Genomic DNA, 24,577 nt, shown 5'->3' with positions numbered 1-24,577 from the left:
TTTCATTCTTCCTGCCAAAATGGACATATTCACATTTTCCCAAATTGGACCCCATTTGCCAGATCTTTGCCCACTCACTTAACCTATTAATAACCCCACAGCAAACTTGAGAGAAGGTAAATAAGAGGATTGGTTTATTTTACACACACAAATGTGCAGGAAAGAGGTTTCGCAACATCTGCCCCTTTTTGCACTCATACAATAACAGAAGGATAAGGGAAAGAAAGGGGTACAGGGCAAGACCATGATGAAAATAAGAGTTATGGTTTCACATGAGTCCAGAGTCCAGAATCAAAAGTCGAGTGGCACATTCCTTCAGCGGTTAGCAGGCTGAACTGTCACTGGTTCAAAATCCTGGAACTCTCTCCCTAACTTTTATCTTATTCTTTCACGGGATGTAGGCTTCACTGGCTGGGCCAGCGTTTATTGCCCATCCCTAATTGCCCTTGAGAAGGTGGTGGTGAGCTGCCTTCAGTCCCTGTGGTGTAGATACACCCACAGCACTGTTAGGGAGGGATTTCCAGGATTTTGACCCAGCGACAGTGAAGGAACGGTGATATATTTCCAAGTCAGGATGGTGAGTGGCTTGGAGGGGAACTTCCAGGTGGTGGTGTTCCCATGTGTCTGCTGCCCTTGTCCTTCTAGATGGTAGTGGTCATGGGTTTGGGAGGTGCTGTCAAAGGAGCCTTGCATCTTGTAGATGGTACACACACTGCTGCTACTGTGCGTCGGTGGTGGAGGGAGTGAATGTTTGTGGATGTGGTGCCAATCAGGCGGGGCTGCTTTGTCCTGGATGGTGTGAAGCTTCTTGAGTGTTGTGGGAGTTGCACTCATCCAGGCAAGTGGGGAGTATTCCATCACACTCCTGACTTGTGCCTAAATGCAAGGTTCACTGAGATTTGAACTCAGACCGCTGGATTCAGAGTCCAGAGTGCTCACCATTGCACCATGGAACCCAGAGCAGCAGTGGGTGTACCAACAAGACAGGGGCTGCAATGGTTCAACAAGGCAGCTCACCGCCACCTTCTGAAGGGCGATTAGGGATGGGCAACAAATGCTGGCTCAGCCAGCGACACCCACATCCCATGAGTGAATAAAAAAAATGCCCCTTAAAACCAACCTCTTTGATCGAAGTTTTTGATCAGCTGGCCTGATATTGCCTGTGTGGCCCCCTGTCTAACGTTGCTATGTAACTATGAGGAAGATATTTTATCAGGTTAGAACTGCTGTACAACTATAAGTTCTTGTAGAAATGCAAACTATCATTGCTCTGATCTCACTTCCTGCCTGTTCTCCTGCTCCCTTTAATATTTTTTGGATTTTGTTTCTGGCAGCTGACATCCTGATTGTTTTAAAATACTTACAGGCAGGGTGCCGCTGGTTGTGAGTTTTATGAGTCCAGCATTAGAGCTGCCAAGAGCCAGCCCTCCTAACCTGCTGCCCTTCAAAACCCATTACTTAGGAGATGAAAATTTGTTGACCCATGATTTCCTTTGAACGAAAGCACGTCAAATGCCTCATTTGCGCTTGACACCACCATAATGCAGATGATGCGTGCCTACTCCGCCTTCCCTGCAGAAATGATGTGGGAGCTGGGTTTGTGTGAGGCCTGCGAAAATAAAGACAAGTTCAGGTTCTGAGAGCGGACACCATGTCATTTTTACACCTGGCGTTGAATCACGTAGCGCTTACAGCACAGCCACTGCCTAATCAGTCCGCTTGGTCTCTGTTGATGGAGACACTCCCGCACATGGACCTTCCCCCCCATCCTTACAAACGCGTTTTGACAGGGCAGACACTGAGGCCGGCATTTCCTGGTCCCACCAGCAGGGGGAGGGGGGGTGTTGGGGTGCGGGGTGGGGTGTGTCATCGATGGCGGGCGGGACCGAAAAATTTGGAGGGCCGTTGACTTTTCACGGCTTCTCCGAAATTTCCCGTTCTGTCCACGACGATGCCCAGAAAACCCCCCTCCCCGAGAGGTTGTTTCCCGCTGGTCCGAGAATTTTGAACAAACAGGGGGTGGGGGGGGGGGGGGGGGGGGCGCCCAGTCTCAGGTTAAGGGGGCCGATCATTTAGGACCGAGATGGGAAGAAATTTCTTCACTCAGGGGGTTGTGAATCTTTGGGATTGTTTTTACCCCAGAGGGATTGTGGATGCTCCATTGCTGAATATACTGAAGGCCGGGACAGACAGATTTTTGGTCTTTCAGGGAATTGAGGGATATGGGGAGTGGGCAGGAAAGTGGAGTTGAAGCCCAAGATCAGCCATGATCGTATTGAATGGTGAAGCAGGCTCGATGGGCCGAATGGTCTACTCCTGTTTGTATTTGTAGTGCTCTTATTGCCAACCCCTTTTCTCCAACCTATCAGCCTATCCTTCTATTCCTGTCTCCCTCATGTGTTTATCCAGCTTCCCCCTTAAAGGTATCGATACTATTCACCTCGACCACTCCCTGTGGGAGCGAGTTCCACATTCTCCCCACTCTCTGGGTAAAGGGGTTTCTCCTGAATTCCCCATTGGGTTCATTAGTGACAACCTTATTTTTAAGTTCACTAGTTTTGGATTTGGATAATGCCCACCTAAGGGTCACGTCCTGCCACTGTTTGTATTCAACCAGCAGTGGGCAGTGGACTCGCCGTGCATGGAGACTGACAAGCCTATTGGGGAGGGGTGGGGGGAACTGTCACAGAAACATAGAAGCAGGAATAGGTCATTCGACCCTTTGAGCCATTCAGTATGTTCATGGATGATCCTCAATCTCAACGCCACACTCCTGCTCTCTCCCCCATACCCCTTGCCGTCTTTAGAGTCTAAAGTGCCTGATCGAGGGACCCAGCATTGGGAGGCGTGGGACCCACTGACAGTCAGCCCCCTGTCCTTTCCTCTGATGCCCCCTTCCCCCTCACCTCATTGGTGACCGTCCCCCTACCCCTCTGCACTCACTATCCTGCCTCCACTTGCTGTCCTCCAGGAACGATCCTGGTGAAGGCCCAAGTGCATTACCGGCAATAGCCACCGCTGCCAGTGGCGCTGTGGGTAATGGAGGGCTGCCGACTTCTGATTGGTCGATGGCCCTCGAGAGTGGCATTTACTCCTTATTGTGCGAGGGTGGTGGGGAGGGGGAGGCTGGATGTCCTGGATTTAGCTGCGCCCTCATGGAGCCGGGAGCCCCGGTGTCAGGGCTCCCGCTACCAATTAGGGGCTTAATTCCCTCGGGGTCCCGGAGGTTGGGTTGGCAGGGATGCTGCCTGTTTTGGTGGTGCTGCCCTCATTAAATTCCGCCCATCTTCTCTACCTCTTATCTGTTGAACACCAATATAATTTGAAGGCCTCTATCAGGTCACTCCTCAGCCTTCTCTTCAAGAAAAGATTCCAAGCCAGTTCAGTCCTTCCTGGCAGTTATAACCTTTTGATTCTCGTATATTTTTGTATATCTTTTTTAATCTTCCCTCTGTTGACAGATCAACTGTGTGTTTGCTGTATTTAGATCCCAGATATCCAATGGTTGTTTGTTTTTCTGTGATAAAGGCAAAAACTTCCTCCTGGTTCGGACTTTGAGCTGTGCCGGGTGGAATGCTTCTACATGTGGGAGAATCCAAACGTCGGGGCCTTAAATACAAGATGTTGCTGAAAGGAGGGACAACGGTCTTGAAGCTTTTCATTTTGCACTCACCGGGACAGATGCAAGAATGCCAAATTTGAAAGGGAGCAACAATTTAGACCGCACAAGAAAAGGGCTGCTGACTAGTTGGCACTGATTGGTTTTGGTCAAGGTGTTGACATGGCCAATGCAGCAGGGAGCTGTTGTCCCCCCCCCCACCCCTGTGCTTTTGTTTATTCAAAAATAGGTGCAATGCCTGGGCGTGTTCCTTTTGTCTGCAGAGGGCAGGTCTCTGTACCTTGTAGCAAGTATAAATGAGCTACATTGAGCAACCTGGGGGGGGCCCCCGAGCTCTGGAATTCCCTCCCTAAACCTCTCTGCCTCTCGCTCCTCCTTTAAAGACGTTCCTTCTAACCGACCCCTTTGACTGAGCTTTGGGTCGCCCGTCCTGATTTCACTTCGTGTGTCTCGGAGTCAGAAATAGCTGATTATGTTCTCGTTAAGTCAATTATTATTCTTATGCCACTGTGGAGGGCCTTGGGAAATGTTATATTAAAGACACTATATAAATACAGGTTGCTGTTGTTTCTTCCCTCCCCACCCCCACCCCCACCATGTGTTTATCCAGCATCCCTTTAAATGCCACTTTACTTCAACCCACTCCCTGGGAACACCCTGTTGGGTTCGCTCGACACTGCCCCCTACAGTTCACAGCGGGGAGTTCCGCAGTTCGTCTCCCCCACCGCTAGAGGGCGCGCGGCTCTGGCGGGAGAGCATGCGCACGGCTCCGGCGAGGACGGCGCAGGAGCTGGTGGTTGGCGGGGGGTTGGGGGGGAGGGGGGGGGTTGGGTATGGAGTGCGCAGGCGTGCGGGACGTCAGTGGGAGGCGGAGGAGCCAGCGAAGGTGGGGGTCACGTGGGGGGAAACAGAGGTGGAGGGTAGTGCGCAGACGCGTAAGGGGCTGGGTCTGTCAGTGAGTCACGTGGGTCAAGCTGCACAGGGAAAGCGCAGGCGCACAGGTGGTCAGACAGAGGGGAGGAGCCAGCGAGGGAGAGGTCACGTGTCGAAATATTAGGTGGAGGGGCGGGCGCAGGTCCGCAGAAGGCCGGTTAGTCAGTTGAACAAGGGGGAGGAGCGAGACGGCGAAGTGGTCACATGGGGGAAGCTGGGTGAGGGGAGGGCGTGCGCAGGCGCGCAGGTGAGCAGCCTGTCTGTTGGAAAAGGGGACGGGCCAATCAGAAAGCTCACGTGGGCGAAGCTAGGTGTGGGAGGGTGCGCAGGCGCGTCGGAGGCCGGACAGGACGAGCAGAGGGCGGAGCCAGGCACGGAGAGGTCACGAGGGGGCAGGTGGGCAGGAGCGTGCGCGACAGTGGAGCGTAGTGACGTAGAGCCAGGCGGGGCGGGGTTGCGGCGGTGCACGCTGCGCTGGGGGGATGGGGGTGGGGAGACGGCGTTGCTCCTGGTTACCGGCTGGAAGGGGACGGGAAGCCATTGATGTCGGCTGGAGCCGGTAATGGAGGCGGAGGAGAAAACGGAGCGGCCGCGGCTCCGGAGCAGCGGGAGGCGGTTGCCCTGATCGTCCATTTGTGAAGTCAGCCTGAGGCCTTGGTGAGGGAGAGCGGGCCAGCCCCGGGATTGGGTTGCTGCTGTTCTTTTACCTGAGCCGAGATTTCCCCTGGAGAAGATGGCGAGTGAACCGCCGGCCCGCAGCCTGGACGACATCGACCTGTCCGCTCTCCGGGTAAGGAAAGCCCAGCTCCGGCTCTGAGAGGAAAGAAACCCCGTGTGTGAGTGTGAGCATCCCGAGGAAAACCCAGTGCCCAGGTTCCCCAGTGCCCGGGTTCTCCAGTGCCCAGAATCCCAGTGCCTGAGAGTCCCAGTGCCCAGGTTCCTCAGTGCCCAGGTTCCCTAGTGCCAGGTTCTCCAGTGCCCGGGTTCCCCAGTGCCTAGGATTCCCAGTGCCCAGGTTCCTCAGTGCCCAGGTTCCCTAGTGCCAGGTTCTCCAGTGCCCGGGTTCCCCAGTGCCTAGGATTCCCAGTGCCCAGGTTCCTCAGTGCCCAGGTTCCCTAGTGCCAGGTTCTCCAGTGCCCAGAATCCCAGTGCCTGAGAGTCCCAGTGCCCAGGTTCTCCAGTGCCCGGGTTCCCCAGTGCCTAGGATTCCCAGTGCCTAGGATTCCCAGTGCCCAGGTTCCTCAGTGCCCAGGTTCCCTAGTGCCAGGTTCTCCAGTGCCCGGGTTCCTCAGTGCCTAGGATTCCCAGTGCCCAGGTTCTCCAGTGCCTGAATTCCCAGTGCCCAGAATCCTAATGCCTGAAAACCCAGTGCCCAGAATCCTAATGCCTGAAAACCCAGTGCCCAGAATCCTAATGCCTGAAAACCCAGTGCCCAGAATCCCAATGCCTGAAAACCCAGTGCCCAGAATCCCAATGCCTGAAAACCCAGTGCTCAGAATCCCAATGCCTGAAAACCCAGTGCCCAGAATCCCAATGCCTGAAAACCCAGTGCCCAGAATCCCAATGCCTGAAAACCCAGTGCCCAGAATCCCAATGCCTGAAAACCCAGTGCCCATGATTCCTAATGCCTGAAAACCCAGTGCCCAGAATCCTAATGCCTGAAAACCCAGTGCCCAGAATCCTAATGCCCGAAAACCCTGTGCCCAGATTCCCAGTGCCCGAAAACCCTGTGCCCAGATTCCCAGTGCCTGAAAACCCTGTGCCCAGATTCCCAGTGCCCGAAAACCCTGTGCCCAGAATCCCAGTGCTGGAAAACCCAGTGCCCAGAATCCCAATGCCTGAAAACCCGGTGCCCAGAATCCCAATGCCTGAAAACCCGGTGACCAGAATCCCAATGCCGGAAAACCCAGTGCCCAGAATCCCAATGCCTGAAAACCCAGTGCCCAGAATCCCAATGCCTGAAAACCCAGTGCCCAGAATCCTAATGCCTGAAAACCCTGTGCCCAGAGTCCTAATGCCTGAAAACCCTGTGCCCAGAATCCCAGTGACCAGATTCCTAATGCCTGAAAACCCAGTGCCCAGAATCCTAATGCCCAAAAACCCTTTGCCCAGAATCCTAATGCCCAGAATCCTAATGCCCAAAAACCCAGTGCCCAGAATCCTAATGCCCAAAAAGCCTGTGCCCAGAATCCCAGTGTCCAGAATCCTAATGCCTGAAAACCCTGTGCCCAGAATCCTAATGCCTGAAAACCCAGTGCCCAGAATCCCAGTGACCAGATTCCTAATGCCTGAAAACCCAGTGCCCAGAATCCTAATGCCCAAAAACCCAATGCCCAGAATCCTAATGCCCAAAAACCCAGTGCCCAGAATCCCAATGCCTGAAAACCCAGTGCCCAGAATCCCAATGCCTGAAAACCCAGTGCCCAGAATCCCAATGCCTGAAAACCCAGTGCCCAGAATCCTAATGCCTGAAAACCCAGTGCCCAGAATCCCAATGCCTGAAAACCCAGTGCCCAGAATCCCAATGCCTGAAAACCCAGTGCCCAGAATCCTAATGCCTGAAAACCCAGTGCCCAGAATCCCAATGCCTGAAAACCCAGTGCCCAGAATCCCAATGCCTGAAAACCCAGTGCTCAGAATCCCAATGCCTGAAAACCCAGTGCCCAGAATCCTAATGCCTGAAAACCCAGTGCCCTGAATCCTAATGCCTGAAAATCCTGAGCCCAGATTCCCAGTGCCCGAAAACCCTGTGCCCAGATTCCCAGTGCCCGAAAACCCTGTGCCCAGATTCCCAGTGCCCGAAAACCCTGTGCCCAGATTCCCAGTGCCCGAAAACCCTGTGCCCAGATTCCCAGTGCCCGAAAACCCTGTGCCCAGATTCCCAGTGCCCGAAAACCCTGTGCCCAGAATCCCAGTGCCGGAAAACCCAGTGCCCAGAATCCCAATGCCTGAAAACCCAGTGCCCAGAATCCCAATGCCGGAAAACCCAGTGCCCAGAATCCTAATGCCTGAAAACCCAGTGCCCAGAATCCCAATGCCTGAAAACCCAGTGCCTAGAATCCTAATGCCTGAAAACCCTGTGCCCAGAATCCCAGTGACCAGATTCCTAATGCCTGAAAACCCAGTGCCCAGAATCCTAATGCCCAAAAACCCTTTGCCCAGAATCCTAATGCCCAAAAACCCAGTGCCCAGAATCCTAATGCCCAAAAAGCCTGTGCCCGGAATCCCAGTGTCCAGAATCCTAATGCCTGAAAACCCTGTGCCCAGAATCCTAATGCCTGAAAACCCAGTGCCCAGAATCCCAGTGACCAGATTCCTAATGCCTGAAAACCCAGTGCCCAGAATCCTAATGCCCAAAAACCCAATGCCCAGAATCCTAATGCCCAAAAACCCAGTGCCCAGAATCCCAATGCCTGAAAACCCAGTGCCCAGAATCCCAATGCCTGAAAACCCAGTGCCCAGAATCCCAATGCCTGAAAACCCAGTGCCCAGAATCCCAATGCCTGAAAACCCAGTGCCCAGAATCCTAATGCCTGAAAACCCAGTGCCCAGAATCCTAATGCCTGAAAACCCAGTACCCAGAATCCCAATGCCTGAAAACCCAGTGCCCAGAATCCTAATGCCTGAAAACCCAGTGCCCAGAATCCCAATGCCTGAAAACCCAGTGCCCAGAATCCCAATGCCTGAAAACCCAGTGCCCAGAATCCCAATGCCTGAAAACCCAGTGCCCAGAATCCCAATGCCTGAAAACCCAGTGCCCAGAATCCCAATGCCTGAAAACCCAGTGCTCAGAATCCCAATGCCTGAAAACCCTGTGCCCAGAATCCCAGTGCCCAGATTCCTAATGCCTGAAAACCCAGTGCCCAAAAACCCAGTGCCCAGAATCCTAATACCCAATGCCCAAAAAGCCTGTGCCCAGAATCCCAGTGTCCAGAATCCTAATGCCTGAAAACCCAGTGCCCAGAATCCTAATGCCTGAAAACCCTGTGCCCAGAATCCCAGTGCCCAGATTCCTAATGCCTGAAAACCCAGTGCCCAGAATCCTAATGCCTGAAAACCCTGTGCCCAGAATCCCAGTGCCCAGAATCCTAATGCCTGAAAACCCAGTGCCCAGAATCCTAATGCCTGAAAACCCAGTGCCCAGAATCCCAATGCCTGAAAACCCAGTGCCCAGAATCCCAATGCCTGAAAACCCAGTGCTCAGAATCCCAATGCCTGAAAACCCTGTGCCCAGAATCCCAGTGCCCAGATTCCTAATGCCTGAAAACCCAGTGCCCAGAATCCTAATACCCAATGCCCAAAAAGCCTGTGCCCAGAATCCCAGTGTCCAGAATCCTAATGCCTGAAAACCCTGTGCCCAGAATCCTAATGCCTGAAAACCCTGTGCCCAGAATCCCAGTGACCAGATTCCTAATGCCTGAAAACCCAGTGCCCAGAATCCTAATGCCCAAAAACCCAATGCCCAGAATCCTAATGCCCAAAAACCCAGTGCCCAGAATCCTAATGCCCAAAAACCCAGTGCCCAGAATCCCAGTGTCCAGAATCCTAATGCCTGAAAACCCTGTGCCCAGAATCCTAATGCCCAAAAACCCAGTGCCCAGAATCCTAGTGCCCAAAAAGCCTGTGCCCAGAATCCCAGAGCCCAGAATCCTAATGTCTGAAAACCCAGTGCCCAGATTCCAACTGCTCAAAATCTCAGTGTCCGGATTCCCAGTGCACAGAATCCCAGTGCCCAGATTCCAACTGCCCAAAATCTCAGTGTCCGGATTCCCAGTGCACAGAATCCCAGTGCCCAGATTCCAACTGCCCAAAATCTCAGTGTCCGGATTCCCAGTGCCCAGATTCCAACTGCCCAAAATCTCAGTGTCCGGATTCCCAGTGCACAGAATCCCAGTGCCCAGATTCCAACTGCCCAAAATCTCAGTGTCCGGATTCCCAGTGCACAGAATCCCAGTGCCCAGATTCCAAAATCCCAGTGCCCAGACTCCCAGTGCACAGAATCCTAGTGCCTGAAAAGCCAAAAAATTCAATACTGATTTCTCTCTCTGACTCTCTCCCTGTCTGTGTCTCTCTCTCTTGCTCTGTCTCTTGTTCTCTGTCTGTCTCCCTCTCTCTGTCTGTCTGTCTCCCTCGCCCTCTCTCTGTCTGTCTGTCTCCCTCGCCCTCTCTCTGTCTGTCTGTCTCCCTCGCCCTCTCTCTGTCTGTCTGTCTCCCTCGCCCTCTCTCTGTCTGTCTGTCTCCCTCGCCCTCTCTCTGTCTGTCTGTCTCCCTCGCCCTCTCTCTGTCTGTCTCCCTCGCCCTCTCTCTGTCTTTCTGTCTCCCTCGCCCTCTGTCTGTCTGTCTCCCTCGCCCTCTGTCTGTCTGTCTCCCTCGCCCTCTCTCTGTCTGTCTGTCTCCCTCGCCCTCTCTCTGTCTGTCTGTCTCCCTCGCCCTCTCTCTGTCTGTCTGTCTCCCTCGCCCTCTCTCTGTCTGTCTGTCTCCCTCGCCCTCTCTCTGTCTGTCTGTCTCCCTCGCCCTCTCTCTGTCTGTCTGTCTCCCTCGCCCTCTCTCTGTCTGTCTGTCTCCCTCGCCCTCTCTCTGTCTGTCTGTCTCCCTCGCCCTCTTTCTGTCTGTCTGTCTCCCTCGCCCTCTCTCTGTCTGTCTCCCTCGCCCTCTCTCTGTCTTTCTGTCTCCCTCGCCCTCTGTCTGTCTGTCTCCCTCGCACTCTCTCTGTCTGTCTGTCTCCCTCGCACTCTCTCTGTCTGTCTGTCTCCCTCGCACTCTCTCTGTCTGTCTGTCTCCCTCGCCCTCTCTCTGTCTGTCTGTCTCCCTCGCCCTCTGTCTGTCTGTCTCCCTCGCCCTCTGTCTGTCTGTCTCCCTCGCCCTCTGTCTGTCTGTCTCCCTCGCCCTCTGTCTGTCTGTCTCCCTCGCCCTCTCTCTGTCTGTCTCCCTCGCCCTCTCTCTGTCTGTCTGTCTCCCTCGCCCTCTCTCTGTCTGTCTGTCTCCCTCGCCCTCTCTCTGTCTGTCTGTCTCCCTCGCCCTCTCTCTGTCTGTCTGTCTCCCTCGCCCTCTCTCTGTCTGTCTGTCTCCCTCGCCCTCTCTCTGTCTGTCTGTCTCCCTCGCCCTCTCTCTGTCTGTCTGTCTCCCTCGCCCTCTCTCTGTCTGTCTGTCTCCCTCGCCCTCTCTCTGTCTGTCTGTCTCCCTCGCCCTCTCTCTGTCTGTCTGTCTCCCTCGCCCTCTCTCTGTCTGTCTGTCTCCCTCGCCCTCTCTCTGTCTGTCTGTCTCCCTCGCCCTCTCTCTGTCTGTCTGTCTCCCTCGCCCTCTCTCTGTCTGTCTGTCTCCCTCGCCCTCTCTCTGTCTGTCTGTCTCCCTCGCCCTCTCTCTGTCTGTCTGTCTCCCTCGCCCTCTCTCTGTCTGTCTGTCTCCCTCGCCCTCTCTCTGTCTGTCTGTCTCCCTCGCCCTCTCTCTGTCTGTCTGTCTCCCTCGCCCTCTCTCTGTCTGTCTGTCTCCCTCGCCCTCTCTCTGTCTGTCTGTCTCCCTCGCCCTCTCTCTGTCTGTCTGTCTCCCTCGCCCTCTCTCTGTCTGTCTGTCTCCCTCGCCCTCTCTCTGTCTGTCTGTCTCCCTCGCCCTCTCTCTGTCTGTCTGTCTCCCTCGCCCTCTCTCTGTCTGTCTGTCTCCCTCGCCCTCTCTCTGTCTGTCTGTCTCCCTCGCCCTCTCTCTGTCTGTCTGTCTCCCTCGCCCTCTCTCTGTCTGTCTGTCTCCCTCGCCCTCTCTCTGTCTGTCTGTCTCCCTCGCCCTCTCTCTGTCTGTCTGTCTCCCTCGCCCTCTCTCTGTCTGTCTGTCTCCCTCGCCCTCTCTCTGTCTGTCTGTCTCCCTCGCCCTCTCTCTGTCTGTCTGTCTCCCTCGCCCTCTCTCTGTCTGTCTGTCTCCCTCGCCCTCTCTCTGTCTGTCTGTCTCCCTCGCCCTCTCTCTGTCTGTCTGTCTCCCTCGCCCTCTCTCTGTCTGTCTGTCTCCCTCGCCCTCTCTCTGTCTGTCTGTCTCCCTCGCCCTCTCTCTGTCTGTCTGTCTCCCTCGCCCTCTCTCTGTCTGTCTGTCTCCCTCGCCCTCTCTCTGTCTGTCTGTCTCCCTCGCCCTCTCTCTGTCTGTCTGTCTCCCTCGCCCTCTCTCTGTCTGTCTGTCTCCCTCGCCCTCTCTCTGTCTGTCTGTCTCCCTCGCCCTCTCTCTGTCTGTCTGTCTCCCTCGCCCTCTCTCTGTCTGTCTGTCTCCCTCGCCCTCTCTCTGTCTGTCTGTCTCCCTCGCCCTCTCTCTGTCTGTCTGTCTCCCTCGCCCTCTCTCTGTCTGTCTGTCTCCCTCGCCCTCTCTCTGTCTGTCTGTCTCCCTCGCCCTCTCTCTGTCTGTCTGTCTCCCTCGCCCTCTCTCTGTCTGTCTGTCTCCCTCGCCCTCTCTCTGTCTGTCTGTCTCCCTCGCCCTCTCTCTGTCTGTCTGTCTCCCTCGCCCTCTCTCTGTCTGTCTGTCTCCCTCGCCCTCTCTCTGTCTGTCTGTCTCCCTCGCCCTCTCTCTGTCTGTCTGTCTCCCTCGCCCTCTCTCTGTCTGTCTGTCTCCCTCGCCCTCTCTCTGTCTGTCTGTCTCCCTCGCCCTCTCTCTGTCTGTCTGTCTCCCTCGCCCTCTCTCTGTCTGTCTGTCTCCCTCGCCCTCTCTCTGTCTGTCTGTCTCCCTCGCCCTCTCTCTGTCTGTCTGTCTCCCTCGCCCTCTCTCTGTCTGTCTGTCTCCCTCGCCCTCTCTCTGTCTGTCTGTCTCCCTCGCCCTCTCTCTGTCTGTCTGTCTCCCTCGCCCTCTCTCTGTCTGTCTGTCTCCCTCGCCCTCTCTCTGTCTGTCTGTCTCCCTCGCCCTCTCTCTGTCTGTCTGTCTCCCTCGCCCTCTCTCTGTCTGTCTGTCTCCCTCGCCCTCTCTCTGTCTGTCTGTCTCCCTCGCCCTCTCTCTGTCTGTCTGTCTCCCTCGCCCTCTCTCTGTCTGTCTGTCTCCCTCGCCCTCTCTCTGTCTGTCTGTCTCCCTCGCCCTCTCTCTGTCTGTCTGTCTCCCTCGCCCTCTCTCTGTCTGTCTGTCTCCCTCGCCCTCTCTCTGTCTGTCTGTCTCCCTCGCCCTCTCTCTGTCTGTCTGTCTCCCTCGCCCTCTCTCTGTCTGTCTGTCTCCCTCGCCCTCTCTCTGTCTGTCTGTCTCCCTCGCCCTCTCTCTGTCTGTCTGTCTCCCTCGCCCTCTCTCTGTCTGTCTGTCTCCCTCGCCCTCTCTCTGTCTGTCTGTCTCCCTCGCCCTCTCTCTGTCTGTCTGTCTCCCTCGCCCTCTCTCTGTCTGTCTGTCTCCCTCGCCCTCTCTCTGTCTGTCTGTCTCCCTCGCCCTCTCTCTGTCTGTCTGTCTCCCTCGCCCTCTCTCTGTCTGTCTGTCTCCCTCGCCCTCTCTCTGTCTGTCTGTCTCCCTCGCCCTCTCTCTGTCTGTCTGTCTCCCTCGCCCTCTCCCTGTCTGTCTGTCTCCCTCGCCCTCTCCTGTCTGTCTGTCTCCCTCGCCCTCTCTCTGTCTGTCTGTCTCCCTCGCCCTCTCTCTGTCTGTCTGTCTCCCTCGCCCTCTCTCTGTCTGTCTGTCTCCCTCGCCCTCTCTCTGTCTGTCTGTCTCCCTCGCCCTCTCTCTGTCTGTCTGTCTCCCTCGCCCTCTCTCTGTCTGTCTGTCTCCCTCGCCCTCTCTCTGTCTGTCTGTCTCCCTCGCCCTCTCTCTGTCTGTCTGTCTCCCTCGCCCTCTCTCTGTCTGTCTGTCTCCCTCGCCCTCTCTCTGTCTGTCTGTCTCCCTCGCCCTCTCCCTGTCTGTCTGTCTCCCTCGCCCTCTCCCTGTCTGTCTGTCTCCCTCGCCCTCTCTCTGTCTGTCTGTCTCCCTCGCCCTCTCTCTGTCTGTCTGTCTCCCTCGCCCTCTCTCTGTCTGTCTGTCTCCCTCGCCCTCTCCCTGTCTGTCTGTCTCCCTCGCCCTCTCTCTGTCTGTCTGTCTCCCTCGCCCTCTCTCTGTCTGTCTGTCTCCCTCGCCCTCTCTCTGTCTGTCTGTCTCCCTCGCCCTCTCTCTGTCTGTCTGTCTCCCTCGCCCTCTCTCTGTCTGTCTGTCTCCCTCGCCCTCTCTCTGTCTGTCTGTCTCCCTCGCCCTCTCTCTGTCTGTCTGTCTCCCTCGCCCTCTCTCTGTCTGTCTGTCTCCCTCGCCCTCTCTCTGTCTGTCTGTCTCCCTCGCCCTCTCTCTGTCTGTCTGTCTCCCTCGCCCTCTCTCTGTCTGTCTGTCTCCCTCGCCCTCTCTCTGTCTGTCTGTCTCCCTCGCCCTCTCTCTGTCTGTCTGTCTCCCTCGCCCTCTCTCTGTCTGTCTGTCTCCCTCGCCCTCTCCCTGTCTGTCTGTCTCCCTCGCCCTCTCCCTGTCTGTCTGTCTCCCTCGCCCTCTCCCTGTCTGTCTGTCTCCCTCGCCCTCTCCCTGTCTGTCTGTCTCCCTCGCCCTCTTTCTGTCTGTCTGTCTCCCTCGCCCTCTCTCTGTCTGTCTGTCTCCCTCGCCCTCTCTCTGTCTTTCTGTCTCCCTCGCCCTCTGTCTGTCTGTCTCCCTCGCCCTCTCTCTGTCTGTCTGTCTCCCTCGCCCTCTCTCTGTCTGTCTGTCTCCCTCGCCCTCTCTCTGTCTGTCTGTCTCCCTCGCCCTCTCTCTGTCTGTCTGTCTCCCTCGCCCTCTCTCTGTCTGTCTGTCTCCCTCGCCCTCTCTCTGTCTGTCTGTCTCCCTCGCCCTCTCTCTGTCTGTCTGTCTCGCTCGCTCTCTGTCTCTCTGTCTGTCTCGCTCGCTCGCTCTCTGTCTGTCTGTCTGTCTCGCTCGCTCGCTCTGTCTGTCTGTCTCGCTCGCTCGCTCTCTGTCTGTCTGTCTCGCTCGCTCTCTGTCTGTCTGTCTCGCTCGCTCTCTGTCTGTCTGTCTCGCTCGCTCTCTGTCTGTCTGTCTGTCTCGCTCGCTCGCTCTCTGTCTGTCTGTCTCGCTCGCTCGCTCTCTGTCTGTCTGTCTCGCTCGCTCGCTCTCTGTCTGTCTGTCTCGCTCGCTCGCTCTCTGTCTGTCTGTCTCCCTCGCTCGCTCGCTCTCTGTCTGTCTGTCTCCCTCGCTCGCTCGCTCTCTGTCTGTCTGTCTCCCTCGCTCGCTCACTCCCTGTCTGTCTGTCTCCCTCACTCCCTCTCTGTTTGCCCCTCTCTCTCTCTCTTTCTCTCTCTTGGTCTGCCCCTCTCTCTCTCTCTCTCTCTCTCTCTCTCTCTCTTGGTCTGCCTGTCTCTCTCTCTCTCTTGGTCTGCCCCTCTCTTTCTTTCTCTCTTGGTCTGCTCCTCTCTCTTGATCTGCCCCTCTATCTCTCTTGGTCTGCCTCTCTCACTCTCTCTCTTGGTCTGCCCGTCTCTCCCCCTCTCTCTCGGTCTGCCCCTCTCTCTCTCTCTTGGTCTGCCCCTCTCTTTCTCTCTCTCTCTGGGTCTGCTCCTCTCTCTTGGTCTGCCTCTCGCTCTTTCTCTCTCTTGGTCTGCCCCTCTATCTCTCTTGGTCTGCCTCTCTCTCTCTCTCTTGATCTGCCTCTCTCTTGGTCTGCCTCTCTCTCTCTCTCGCTCGGTCTGCCTCTCTCTCTCTCTCACTTGGCCTGCCTCTCTCTCTCTCTTGGTCTGCCTCTCTCTCTCTTGGTCTGCCTCTCTCTCTCTCTCTCTCTCTTGGTCTGCCTCTCTCCCTCTCTCTCTCTCACTTGGTCTGCCTCTCTCTCTCTCTCTTGGTCTGCTTTTCTCTCTCTTGGTCTGCCTCTCTCTCTCGCTCTCTTGGTCTGCCTCTCTCTCTCGCTCTCTTGGTCTGCCTCTTTCTCTCTCTCTCTCTCTCACTTGGTCTGCCTCTCTCTCTCTCCCTTGGTCTGCCTCTCTCTCACTTGGCCTGCCTCTCTCTCTCTCTCTTGGGCTGCCTCTCTCTCTCTCTCACTTGGCCTGCCTCTCTCTCTCTCTCTCTCTCTCTTGGTCTGCCTCTCTCTCTTGCTCTCTTGGTCTGCCTCTCTCTCTCTCTCTCTCTCGCTCTCTTGGTCTGCCTCTCTCGCTCTCTTGGTCTGCCTCTCTCTCTCTCTCTCTCTCTCACTTGGTCTGCCTCTCTCTCACTTGGCCTGCCTCTCTCTCTCTCTCTTGGGCTGCCTCTCTCTCTCTCTCACTTGGCCTGCCTCTCTCTCTCTCTCTCTCTTGGTCTGCCTCTCTCTCTCGCTCTCTTGGTCTGCCTCTCTCTCTCTCTCTCTTGGTCTGCCTCTCTCTCACTTGGCCTGCCTCTCTCTCTCTCTCTTGGTCTGCCTCTCTCTCTCTCTCTCTCTCTCTCTCTCTTGAACTGCCTCTCTCTCTCTCGGTCTGCCTCTCTCTCTCTCTCTCTCTCTCGGTCTGCCTCTCTCTCTCTCTCTCTCTCTCGGTCTGCCTCTCTCTCTCTCTCTCTCTCTCTCGGTCTGCCTCTCTCTCTCTCTCTCTCTCTCTCGGTCTGCCTCTCTCTCTCTCTCTCTCTCGGTCTGCCTCTCTCTCTCTCTCTCTCTCGGTCTGCCTCTCTCTCTCTCTCTCTCTCGGTCTGCCTCTCTCTCTCTCTCTCTCTCAGTCTGCCTCTCTCTCTCTCTCTCGGTCTGCCTCTCTCTCTCTCTCTTGGTCTGCCTCTCTCTCTCTTGGTCTGCCTCTCTCTTGGTCTGCCTCTCTCTCTCTTGGTCTGCCTCTCTCTCTCTCTCTCTCTCTTTCTCTCTTGGTCTGCCTCTCTCTCTCTCTCTCTCTCTCTTGAACTGCCTCTCTCTCTCTCTCTCTTGGTCGGCTCTCTCTCTCTCTGTCTTGGTCGGCTCTCTCTCTCTCTCTCTCTCTCTCGCTTGGTTTGCCTCTCTCTCTCTCCCTTGGTCTGCCTGTCTTCCTTGGTCTCCCTCTCTCTCTCTTGGTCTGCCTCTCTCTCTCTCTCTCTCTCTCTCACTTGGTCTGCCTCTCTCTCTCTCGCTTGGTTTGCCTCTCTCTCTCTCTCGCTTGGTCTGCCTCTCTCTCTCTCTCGCTTGGTCTGCCTCTCTCTCTCTCTCGCTTGGTCTGCCTCTCTCTCTCTCTCGCTTGGTCTGCCCCTCTCTCTCTCTCTCTCGCTTGGTCTGCCTCTCTCTCTCTCTTGCTTGGCCTGCCTCTCTCTCTCTCTCTTGCTTGGCCTGCCTCTCTCTCTCTCTCTTGCTTGGCCTGCCTCTCTCTCTCTCTCTCTTGCTTGGCCTGCCTCTCTCTCTCTCTCTTGCTTGGCCAGCCTCTCTCTCTCTCTCTTGCTTGGCCTGCCTCTCTCTTTCTCTTGCTTGGCCTGCCACTCTCTCTCTCTCTCTCTTGCTTGGTCTGCCTCTCTCTCTCTGACTGCCCCCCCACCTCTCTCTCTCTCTGTCTGCCCCCCACCTCTCTCTCTCTCTCTGTCTGCCCCCCCACCTCTCTCTCTCTCTCTGTCTGCCCCCCCACCTCTCTCTCTCTCTGTCTGCCCCCCCACCTCTCTCTCTCTCTGTCTGCCCCCCCTCTCTCTCTCTGTCTGCCCCCCCTCTCTCTCTCTGTCTGCCCCCCCTCTCTCTCTCTGTCTGCCCCCTCTCTCTCTCTCTGTCTGCCCCCCCTCTCTCTGTCTGCCCCCCCTCTCTCTGTCTGCCCCCCCTCTCTCTGTCTGCCCCCCCTCTCTCTGTCTGCCCCCCCTCTCTCTGTCTGCCCCCCCTCTCTCTGTCTGCCCCCCCTCTCTCTGTCTGCCCCCCCTCTCTCTGTCTGCCCCCCCTCTCTCTGTCTGCCCCCCCTCTCTCTGTCTGCCCCCCCTCTCTCTGTCTGCCCCCCCTCTCTCTGTCTGCCCCCCCTCTCTCTGTCTGCCCCCCCTCGCTCTGTCTGCCCCCCCTCGCTCTGTCTGCCCCCCCTCTCTCTGTCTGCCCCCCCCTCTCTGTCTGCCCCCCCCTCTCTCTGTCTGCCCCCCCTCTCTCTGTCTGCCCCCCCTCTCTCTGTCTGCCCCCCCTCTCTCTGTCTGCCCCCCCTCTCTCTGTCTGCCCCCCCTCTCTCTGTCTGCCCCCCCTCTCTCTGTCTGCCCCCCCTCTCTCTGTCTGCCCCCCCTCTCTCTGTCTGCCCCCCCTCTCTCTGTCTGCCCCCCCTCTCTCTGTCTGCCCCCCCTCTCTCTGTCTGCCCCCCCTCTCTCTGTCTGCCCCCCCTCTCTCTGTCTGCCCCCCCTCTCTCTGTCTGCCCCCCCTCTCTCTGTCTGCCCCCCCTCTCTCTGTCTGCCCCCCCTCTCTCTGTCTGCCCCCCCTCTCTCTGTCTGCCCCCCCTCTCTCTGTCTGCCCCCCCTCTCTCTGTCTGCCCCCCCTCTCTCTGTCTGCCCCCCCTCTCTCTGTCTGCCCCCCCTCTCTCTGTCTGCCCCCCCTCTCTCTGTCTGCCCCCCCTCTCTCTGTCTGCCCCCCCTCTCTCTGTCTGCCCCCCCTCTCTCTGTCTGCCCCCCCTCTCTCTGTCTGCCCCCCCTCTCTCTGTCTGCCCCCCCTCTCTCTGTCTGCCCCCCCTCTCTCTGTCTGCCCCCCCTCTCTCTGTCTGCCCCCCCTCTCTCTGTCTGCCCCCCCTCTCTCTGTCTGCCCCCCCTCTCTCTGTCTGCCCCCCCTCTCTCTGTCTGCCCCCCCTCTCTCTGTCTGCCCCCCCTCTCTCTGTCTGCCCCCCCTCTCTCTGTCTGCCCCCCCTCTCTCTGTCTGCCCCCCCTCTCTCTGTCTGCCCCCCCCTCTCTCTGTCTGCCCCCCCTCTCTCTGTCTGCCCCCCCTCTCTCTGTCTGCCCCCCCTCTCTCTGTCTGCCCCCCCTCTCTCTGTCTGCCCCCCCTCTCTCTGTCTGCCCCCCCTCTCTCTGTCTGCCCCCCCTCTCTCTGTCTGCCCCCCCTCTCTCTGTCTGCCCCCCCTCTCTCTGTCTGCCCCCCCTCTCTCTGTCTGCCCCCCCTCTCTCTGTCTGCCCCCCCTCTCTCTGTCTGCCCCCCCTCTCTCTGTCTGCCCCCCCTCTCTCTGTCTGCCCCCCCTCTCTCTGTCTGCCCCCCCTCTCTCTGTCTGCCCCCCCTCTCTCTGTCTGCCCCCCCTCTCTCTGTCTGCCCCCCCTCTCTCTGTCTGCCCCCCCTCTCTCTGTCTGCCCCCCCTCTCTCTGTCTGCCCCCCCTCTCTCTGTCTGCCCCCCCTCTCTCTGTCTGCCCCCCCCTCTCTCTGTCTGCCCCCCCTCTCTCTGTCTGCCCCCCCTCTCTCTGTCTGCCCCCCCTCTCTCTGTCTGCCCCCCCTCTCTCTGTCTGCCCCCCCTCTCTCTGTCTGCCCCCCCTCTCTCTGTCTGCCCCCCCTCTCTCTGTCTGCCCCCCCTCTCTCTGTCTGCCCCCCCTCTCTCTGTCTGCCCCCCCTCTCTCTGTCTGCCCCCCCTCTCTCTGTCTGCCCCCCCTCTCTCTGTCTGCCCCCCCTCTCTCTGTCTGCCCCCCCTCTCTCTGTCTGCCCCCCCTCTCTCTGTCTGCCCCCCCTCTCTCTGTCTGCCCCCCCTCTCTCTGTCTGCCCCCCCTCTCTCTGTCTGCCCCCCCTCTCTCTGTCTGCCCCCCCTCTCTCTGTCTGCCCCCCCTCTCTCTGTCTGCCCCCCCTCTCTCTGTCTGCCCCCCCTCTCTCTGTCTGCCCCCCCTCTCTCTGTCTGCCCCCCCTCTCTCTGTCTGCCCCCCCTCTCTCTGTCTGCCCCCCCTCTCTCTGTCTGCCCCCCCTCTCTCTGTCTGCCCCCCCTCTCTCTGTCTGCCCCCCCTCTCTCTGTCTGCCCCCCCTCTCTCTGTCTGCCCCCCCTCTCTCTGTCTGCTCCCCCCTCTCTCTGTCTGCTCCCCCCTCTCTCTGTCTGCCCCCCTCTCTCTCTCTGTCTGCCCCCCTCTCTCTCTCTGTCTGCCCCCCTCTCTCTCTCTGTCTGCCCCCCTCTCTCTCTCTGTCTGCCCCCCTCTCTCTCTGTCTGCCCCCCTCTCTCTCTCTGTCTGCCCCCCTCTCTCTCTCTGTCTGCCCCCCTCTCTCTCTCTGTCTGCCCCCCTCTCTCTCTGTCTGCCCCCCTCTCTCTCTGTCTGCCCCCCTCTCTCTCTCTGTCTGCCCCCTCTCTCTCTCTGTCTGCCCCCCTCTCTCTCTCTGTCTGCCCCCCTCTCTCTCTCTGTCTGCCCCCCTCTCTCTCTCTGTCTGCCCCCCTCTCTCTCTGTCTGCCCCCCTCTCTCTCTGTCTGCCCCCCTCTCTCTCTCTCTGTCTGCCCCCCTCTCTCTCTCTCTGTCTGCCCCCCTCTCTCTCTCTCTGTCTGCCCCCCTCTCTCTCTCTCTGTCTGCCCCCCTCTCTCTCTCTGTCTGCCCCCCTCTCTCTCTCTGTCTGCCCCCCTCTCTCTCTCTGTCTGCCCCCCTCTCTCTCTCTGTCTGCCCCCCTCTCTCTCTCTGTCTGCCCCCCTCTCTCTCTCTGTCTGCCCCCCTCTCTCTCTCTGTCTGCCCCCCTCTCTCTCTCTGTCTGCCCCCCTCTCTCTCTCTGTCTGCCCCCCTCTCTCTCTCTCTGTCTGCCCCCCTCTCTCTCTCTCTGTCTGCCCCCCTCTCTCTCTCTCTGTCTGCCCCCCTCTCTCTCTGTCTGCCCCCCTCTCTCTCTGTCTGCCCCCTCTCTCTCTCTGTCTGCCCCCTCGCTCTCTCTCTGTCTGCCCCCTCGCTCTCTCTCTGTCTGCCCCCTCGCTCTCTCTCTGTCTGCCCCCTCGCTCTCTCTCTGTCTGCCCCCTCGCTCTCTCTCTGTCTGCCCCCTCGCTCTCTCTCTGTCTGCCCCCTCGCTCTCTCTCTGTCTGCCCCCTCGCTCTCTCTCTGTCTGCCCCCTCGCTCTCTCTCTGTCTGCCCCCTCGCTCTCTCTCTGTCTGCCCCCTCGCTCTCTCTCTGTCTGCCCCCTCGCTCTCTCTCTGTCTGCCCCCTCGCTCTCTCTCTGTCTGCCCCCTCGCTCTCTCTCTGTCTGCCCCCTCGCTCTCTCTCTGTCTGCCCCCTCGCTCTCTCTCTGTCTGCCCCCTCGCTCTCTCTCTGTCTGCCCCCTCGCTCTCTCTCTGTCTGCCCCCTCGCTCTCTCTCTGTCTGCCCCCTCGCTCTCTCTCTGTCTGCCCCCTCGCTCTCTCTCTGTCTGCCCCCTCGCTCTCTCTCTGTCTGCCCCCTCGCTCTCTCTCTGTCTACCCCCCTCTCTCTCTCTGTCTGCCCCCTGTCTCTCTCTCTCTGTCTGCCCCCCTGTCTCTCTCTCTCTGTCTGCCCCCCTGTCTCTCTCTCTGTCTGCCCCCCTGTCTCTCTCTCTCTGTCTGCCCCCCTGTCTCTCTCTCTCTGTCTGCCCCCCTGTCTCTCTCTCTCTGTCTGCCCCCCTGTCTCTCTCTCTCTGTCTGCCCCCCTGTCTCTCTCTCTCTGTCTGCCCCCCTGTCTCTCTCTCTCTGTCTGCCCCCCTGTCTCTCTCTCTCTGTCTGCCCCCCTGTCTCTCTCTCTCTGTCTGCCCCCCTGTCTCTCTCTCTCTGTCTGCCCCCCTGTCTCTCTCTCTCTGTCTGCCCCCCCTGTCTCTCTCTCTCTGTCTGCCCCCCCTGTCTCTCTCTCTCTGTCTGCCCCCCCTGTCTCTCTCTCTCTGTCTGCACCCCCTTCTCTCTCTCTCTCTGTCTGCACCCCTTCTCTGTCTCTCTGTCTGCCTCCCTCCCTGTCTGGTCCGGCAGATTGAAAGGATACCCTTTCCCTGAACAGCATCACATCTTAAAGGCAGTTCTCACTGCTTTTATTTTTGGCCAAGCAACACCATCTTATTAAAATGCAAAGGGAGTGACCTATCTAGATTTCTCAAGTGTTTTTTAAAATGATTAAATATCCCATATCTCCATATAGTGTCTGGGGTGAAGATAAATGTTTGTTTGCAATTCACTTTGTGTTTGGGAATCTTTTATTTAAATAAATTGCATTTCTCTGTTGCAAAGGCCTCTCTATACTTTTGCATTTACTGATTCATATTGGCAAATGTTTTCTATTGTTATACACGTATACATTATATTTTATATGAATTTAGATGTCCCTCAGGGTTATATCTATTACACCAAGGGGCATCCAAGTCATTTTTAGTGTGGCTTATCACCTTTTTCAAGGTTGATTTCCATGTAATCTGGTTTCTGGAATGAATGCAAATGATTTTTATTGTGTAAAGAGCTGGCTTGAAAGCTGGCACTGTATCTCCTGGTTTGCTCTGCAGGGCATTTCTGTCAATTTGTGTGCTAGCAACTTCCCTTATAACCACCACCAACATGGACTGGATGGGCTGAATGGCCTCCTGTATTGTATTGATTCTACCACGCGATCGAGACAGAATGGCCACAGATAGCTCGTTAGGCAGTTTGGAAGTGTTGCGTTTTGGAGATTTTTATTTTCCATTGCACTGTGCTGAGCTTTGTAGGAAGCGCCACTTTGTTAGGAGTTTTGAATAAATCAAATTCCATTTTTATTTACTGGGGTTTCCAAAATTTTTGTTGGTATTTTAGGAATCTCTTTTCACAGTTGTGTTGATTTATATGGAAGGCTGTTGGCTTACAGCACCTGATTAAGATAACATTCTTTTGGTCGCATGGATTTTCCCAGGATTTCACTGGGGATTTTATGCTATATTTCTATCCTCTTTTAGCATTAAGCCTGTCAATAATATGTCGCCAGCTAACCCCTAACCACCCTACTTACCTTCCTGGCCTGCCTATTAGCTGATTTTAATGGCTCCCTTTCCAGACTGACCCCCCACCCCCACCCTCACCCTTTCAAATTTCAGCACTATCTTGTGAAAAAAAACGCTTTTTATAAACTGTAGCCCCATCTCCAATCTCTTTCCTTTCCAGAACCATTGAAGGTGTTGTCACCTCCCAAATCCAAACCCATCTGTTTCACAACTTTGTCTTTGGACCCCTCCCAGTAAGTTTTCAGTCCCTGCCACAGCACTCAGGTGGCCCTTATTAAAGTCACAAATGACATCCAAAGTGACTCTGACCATGACTCATCAGTTCTCATCCTTCTCGACTTGTCTGCAGCCTTTGACACGGTTAACCCAATCATCCTCCTTTAACATTCTCCCCCCCCACCCCTCGCCAATGTTGTGGGACTGCCCACGCCAGGTTACTTATCCAGTCATGGCTGGAGGATCCCCTGCAGTAGCCATTCCCACTCCTGCACCATAATCACTCAAAGATACAGCCTTACTCCTCCTATTTCTCAGCTACACACTGTCCCTTGGTGAAATCATCTGAAAGCACGACATAGTTTTCACTTGTTTATCGATGACACTAGCCTCCTCGCCATATCTTTCTCCCTCTCCTTCATGGCTTTGTTACCTCCAGGTTCAATGTCCAATGCTTTCCTTGCTGGCCTCCAGCCTCCCACCCTCCATAAACTTGAAACTCCAGTTCACTTGAAACTCTGTTATCCATGTGCTAACTCGCAGCAATTCTCATCCGCCCATCACGCTTGAGTTGCTGCTGCTCTTCAGTTTTACAATTTTCATGTCTCTCTAAGGCCTTGCCTCCTCTGAAGCCTTAGCACCTCTCTAGTTCTAGCCTCTTTGCTCCTCCATTGGCAGCCGTGCCTTCAGCTACCTTGGCCCTGAGCTCTGCAGTTTGCTCCCTGAATCCCTCTTTTGGTCGCCTGTCCTAATATCTCCTTGTATGGTTTTGGTGTCGTGTTTTTTTTTACATTAAATTGCATACATAGATACAGGAATGGACCACTCAGCCGCTCAAGCCTGTTCCACCATTCAATGAGACCATGGCTAATCTGTCACCTGACCCCATTCAACCACCTTAACAATGCACCTATGAAGTGCCTTGGGATGTATTAACCACATTGAAGGTGCTATATAGATACAAGTTCTAGTTTCTCATGTTTCAGAGGTTACAGGAGAGATTCTTACGTGAAGCATAAAGTGTATGATTGAAACACATCATCCCCTTATCCTCAAGTGCATTGTACATGGTATGATCAATGTGTGCATGTCCAGAAGGGATCGATTTTTCTTTCAAATACTGAAGTATTTTGTTTAAAAAAGATGTGTGTTTCATTTTAATATACCAAGGGGAAACCAATCAAGAGATGGACTTCCTGCTTGCACAGTACTGAAAGTGTTCAGTAACACAGTGGGGGGGGTGGCAGGGGACAAATTCCTAAGTTTATATTTCTTGTGCCTTTTACAAGGTGTTGTTTAATTTGATAAGGAATGCGTCATATTTATAATGCAATTCAAATGCTTATGTTGTTCACCTGCGGTTTTTTTTTGATGACCAATTTTTAAAGCTTCCCCATGTGATTTTGCAGTAATAAGTTGAACACTTTAGTTGCGTACAGAATAATGGGATGAAATTTTATGCTGGAGTCTGATTGAAGGGTTTGGATGGTCTCTTTTTGGATGGCTGGGGGATGAATTCTGCTGCAGAATCGCTATGAAAATGGCCTAAATCAAGTGAAGCTTGAGTGACATATACATTAAAAAACCGAATGGTGTGTCATTGGGTTCTTTTGGCAATGACATAGTCACATTTGTGATGGTACCTTTGAAAACCTGGAATCTGGATGAAATTTCTCTGTCATTGGTCATGTGTGCATCATATTGAAGGGTCTGATCAATGAAACTGTGCCTTAGTTCTCTTGCAAGTGTCTCTGATCTCACTGTCCATTGAAAATAGAGATCTTTCGGTATGATTTGGCAGAAATGACATGTTCAGCATGATGGGTTATGGCTGAATTGGATATTTGTTGTGCTTGCACCCAATCTGCCAAGGAGGCGGGCAGCAATTTCTTTTGTGTCTATCTGTTACTATGTGTAATACAAGTGTGGCAGGATTCTAATCAACAATCTGGTATTGATCATCATCCCCTAACCACATGGCTGATAAGGCAGCTGTGTGATTTCACTGTGAGTGCAGATTTGGAGAGAATCTTTCTCCTGATGTTTGACAGACTGTTCTGATTGAGCTCTCAGCATGCTTTGGACTCTGCAAAGGCATTTTGATTTTATGGTGTTAACGAGAGAGGT

General features: G+C 55.7%; 1 protein-coding gene and 1 non-coding gene across 3 annotated transcripts in view; one reads left to right on the top strand and one right to left on the bottom strand.

The window, feature by feature from the left end:
- Positions 1-884: 884 nt before the first annotated feature.
- trnaq-cug lies at positions 885-957 on the bottom strand. Its single transcript has one exon. It is a non-coding gene; the product is annotated as a tRNA-Gln (tRNA).
- A 4,099-nt stretch (positions 958-5,056) lies between these two features.
- The window catches only part of LOC121272297 (misshapen-like kinase 1), a 276,034-nt gene continuing 256,513 nt past the window's right edge, over positions 5,057-24,577 (top strand). For both annotated transcript variants that reach the window (XM_041178877.1, XM_041178876.1), the window contains exon 1: positions 5,057-5,342. In XM_041178877.1, the coding sequence (XP_041034811.1) occupies positions 5,286-5,342 (57 nt within the window). In that variant the 5' untranslated portion in view covers positions 5,057-5,285. The remainder of the gene's footprint in view (positions 5,343-24,577) is intronic.

The sequence above is a fragment of the Carcharodon carcharias genome, chromosome 33 (assembly GCF_017639515.1).
Source record: "Carcharodon carcharias isolate sCarCar2 chromosome 33, sCarCar2.pri, whole genome shotgun sequence".
NCBI lineage: Eukaryota > Metazoa > Chordata > Chondrichthyes > Lamniformes > Lamnidae > Carcharodon > Carcharodon carcharias.
Note: the sequence above shows the minus strand (reverse complement) of the source record. Positions and strands in the feature narration are given on the sequence as shown.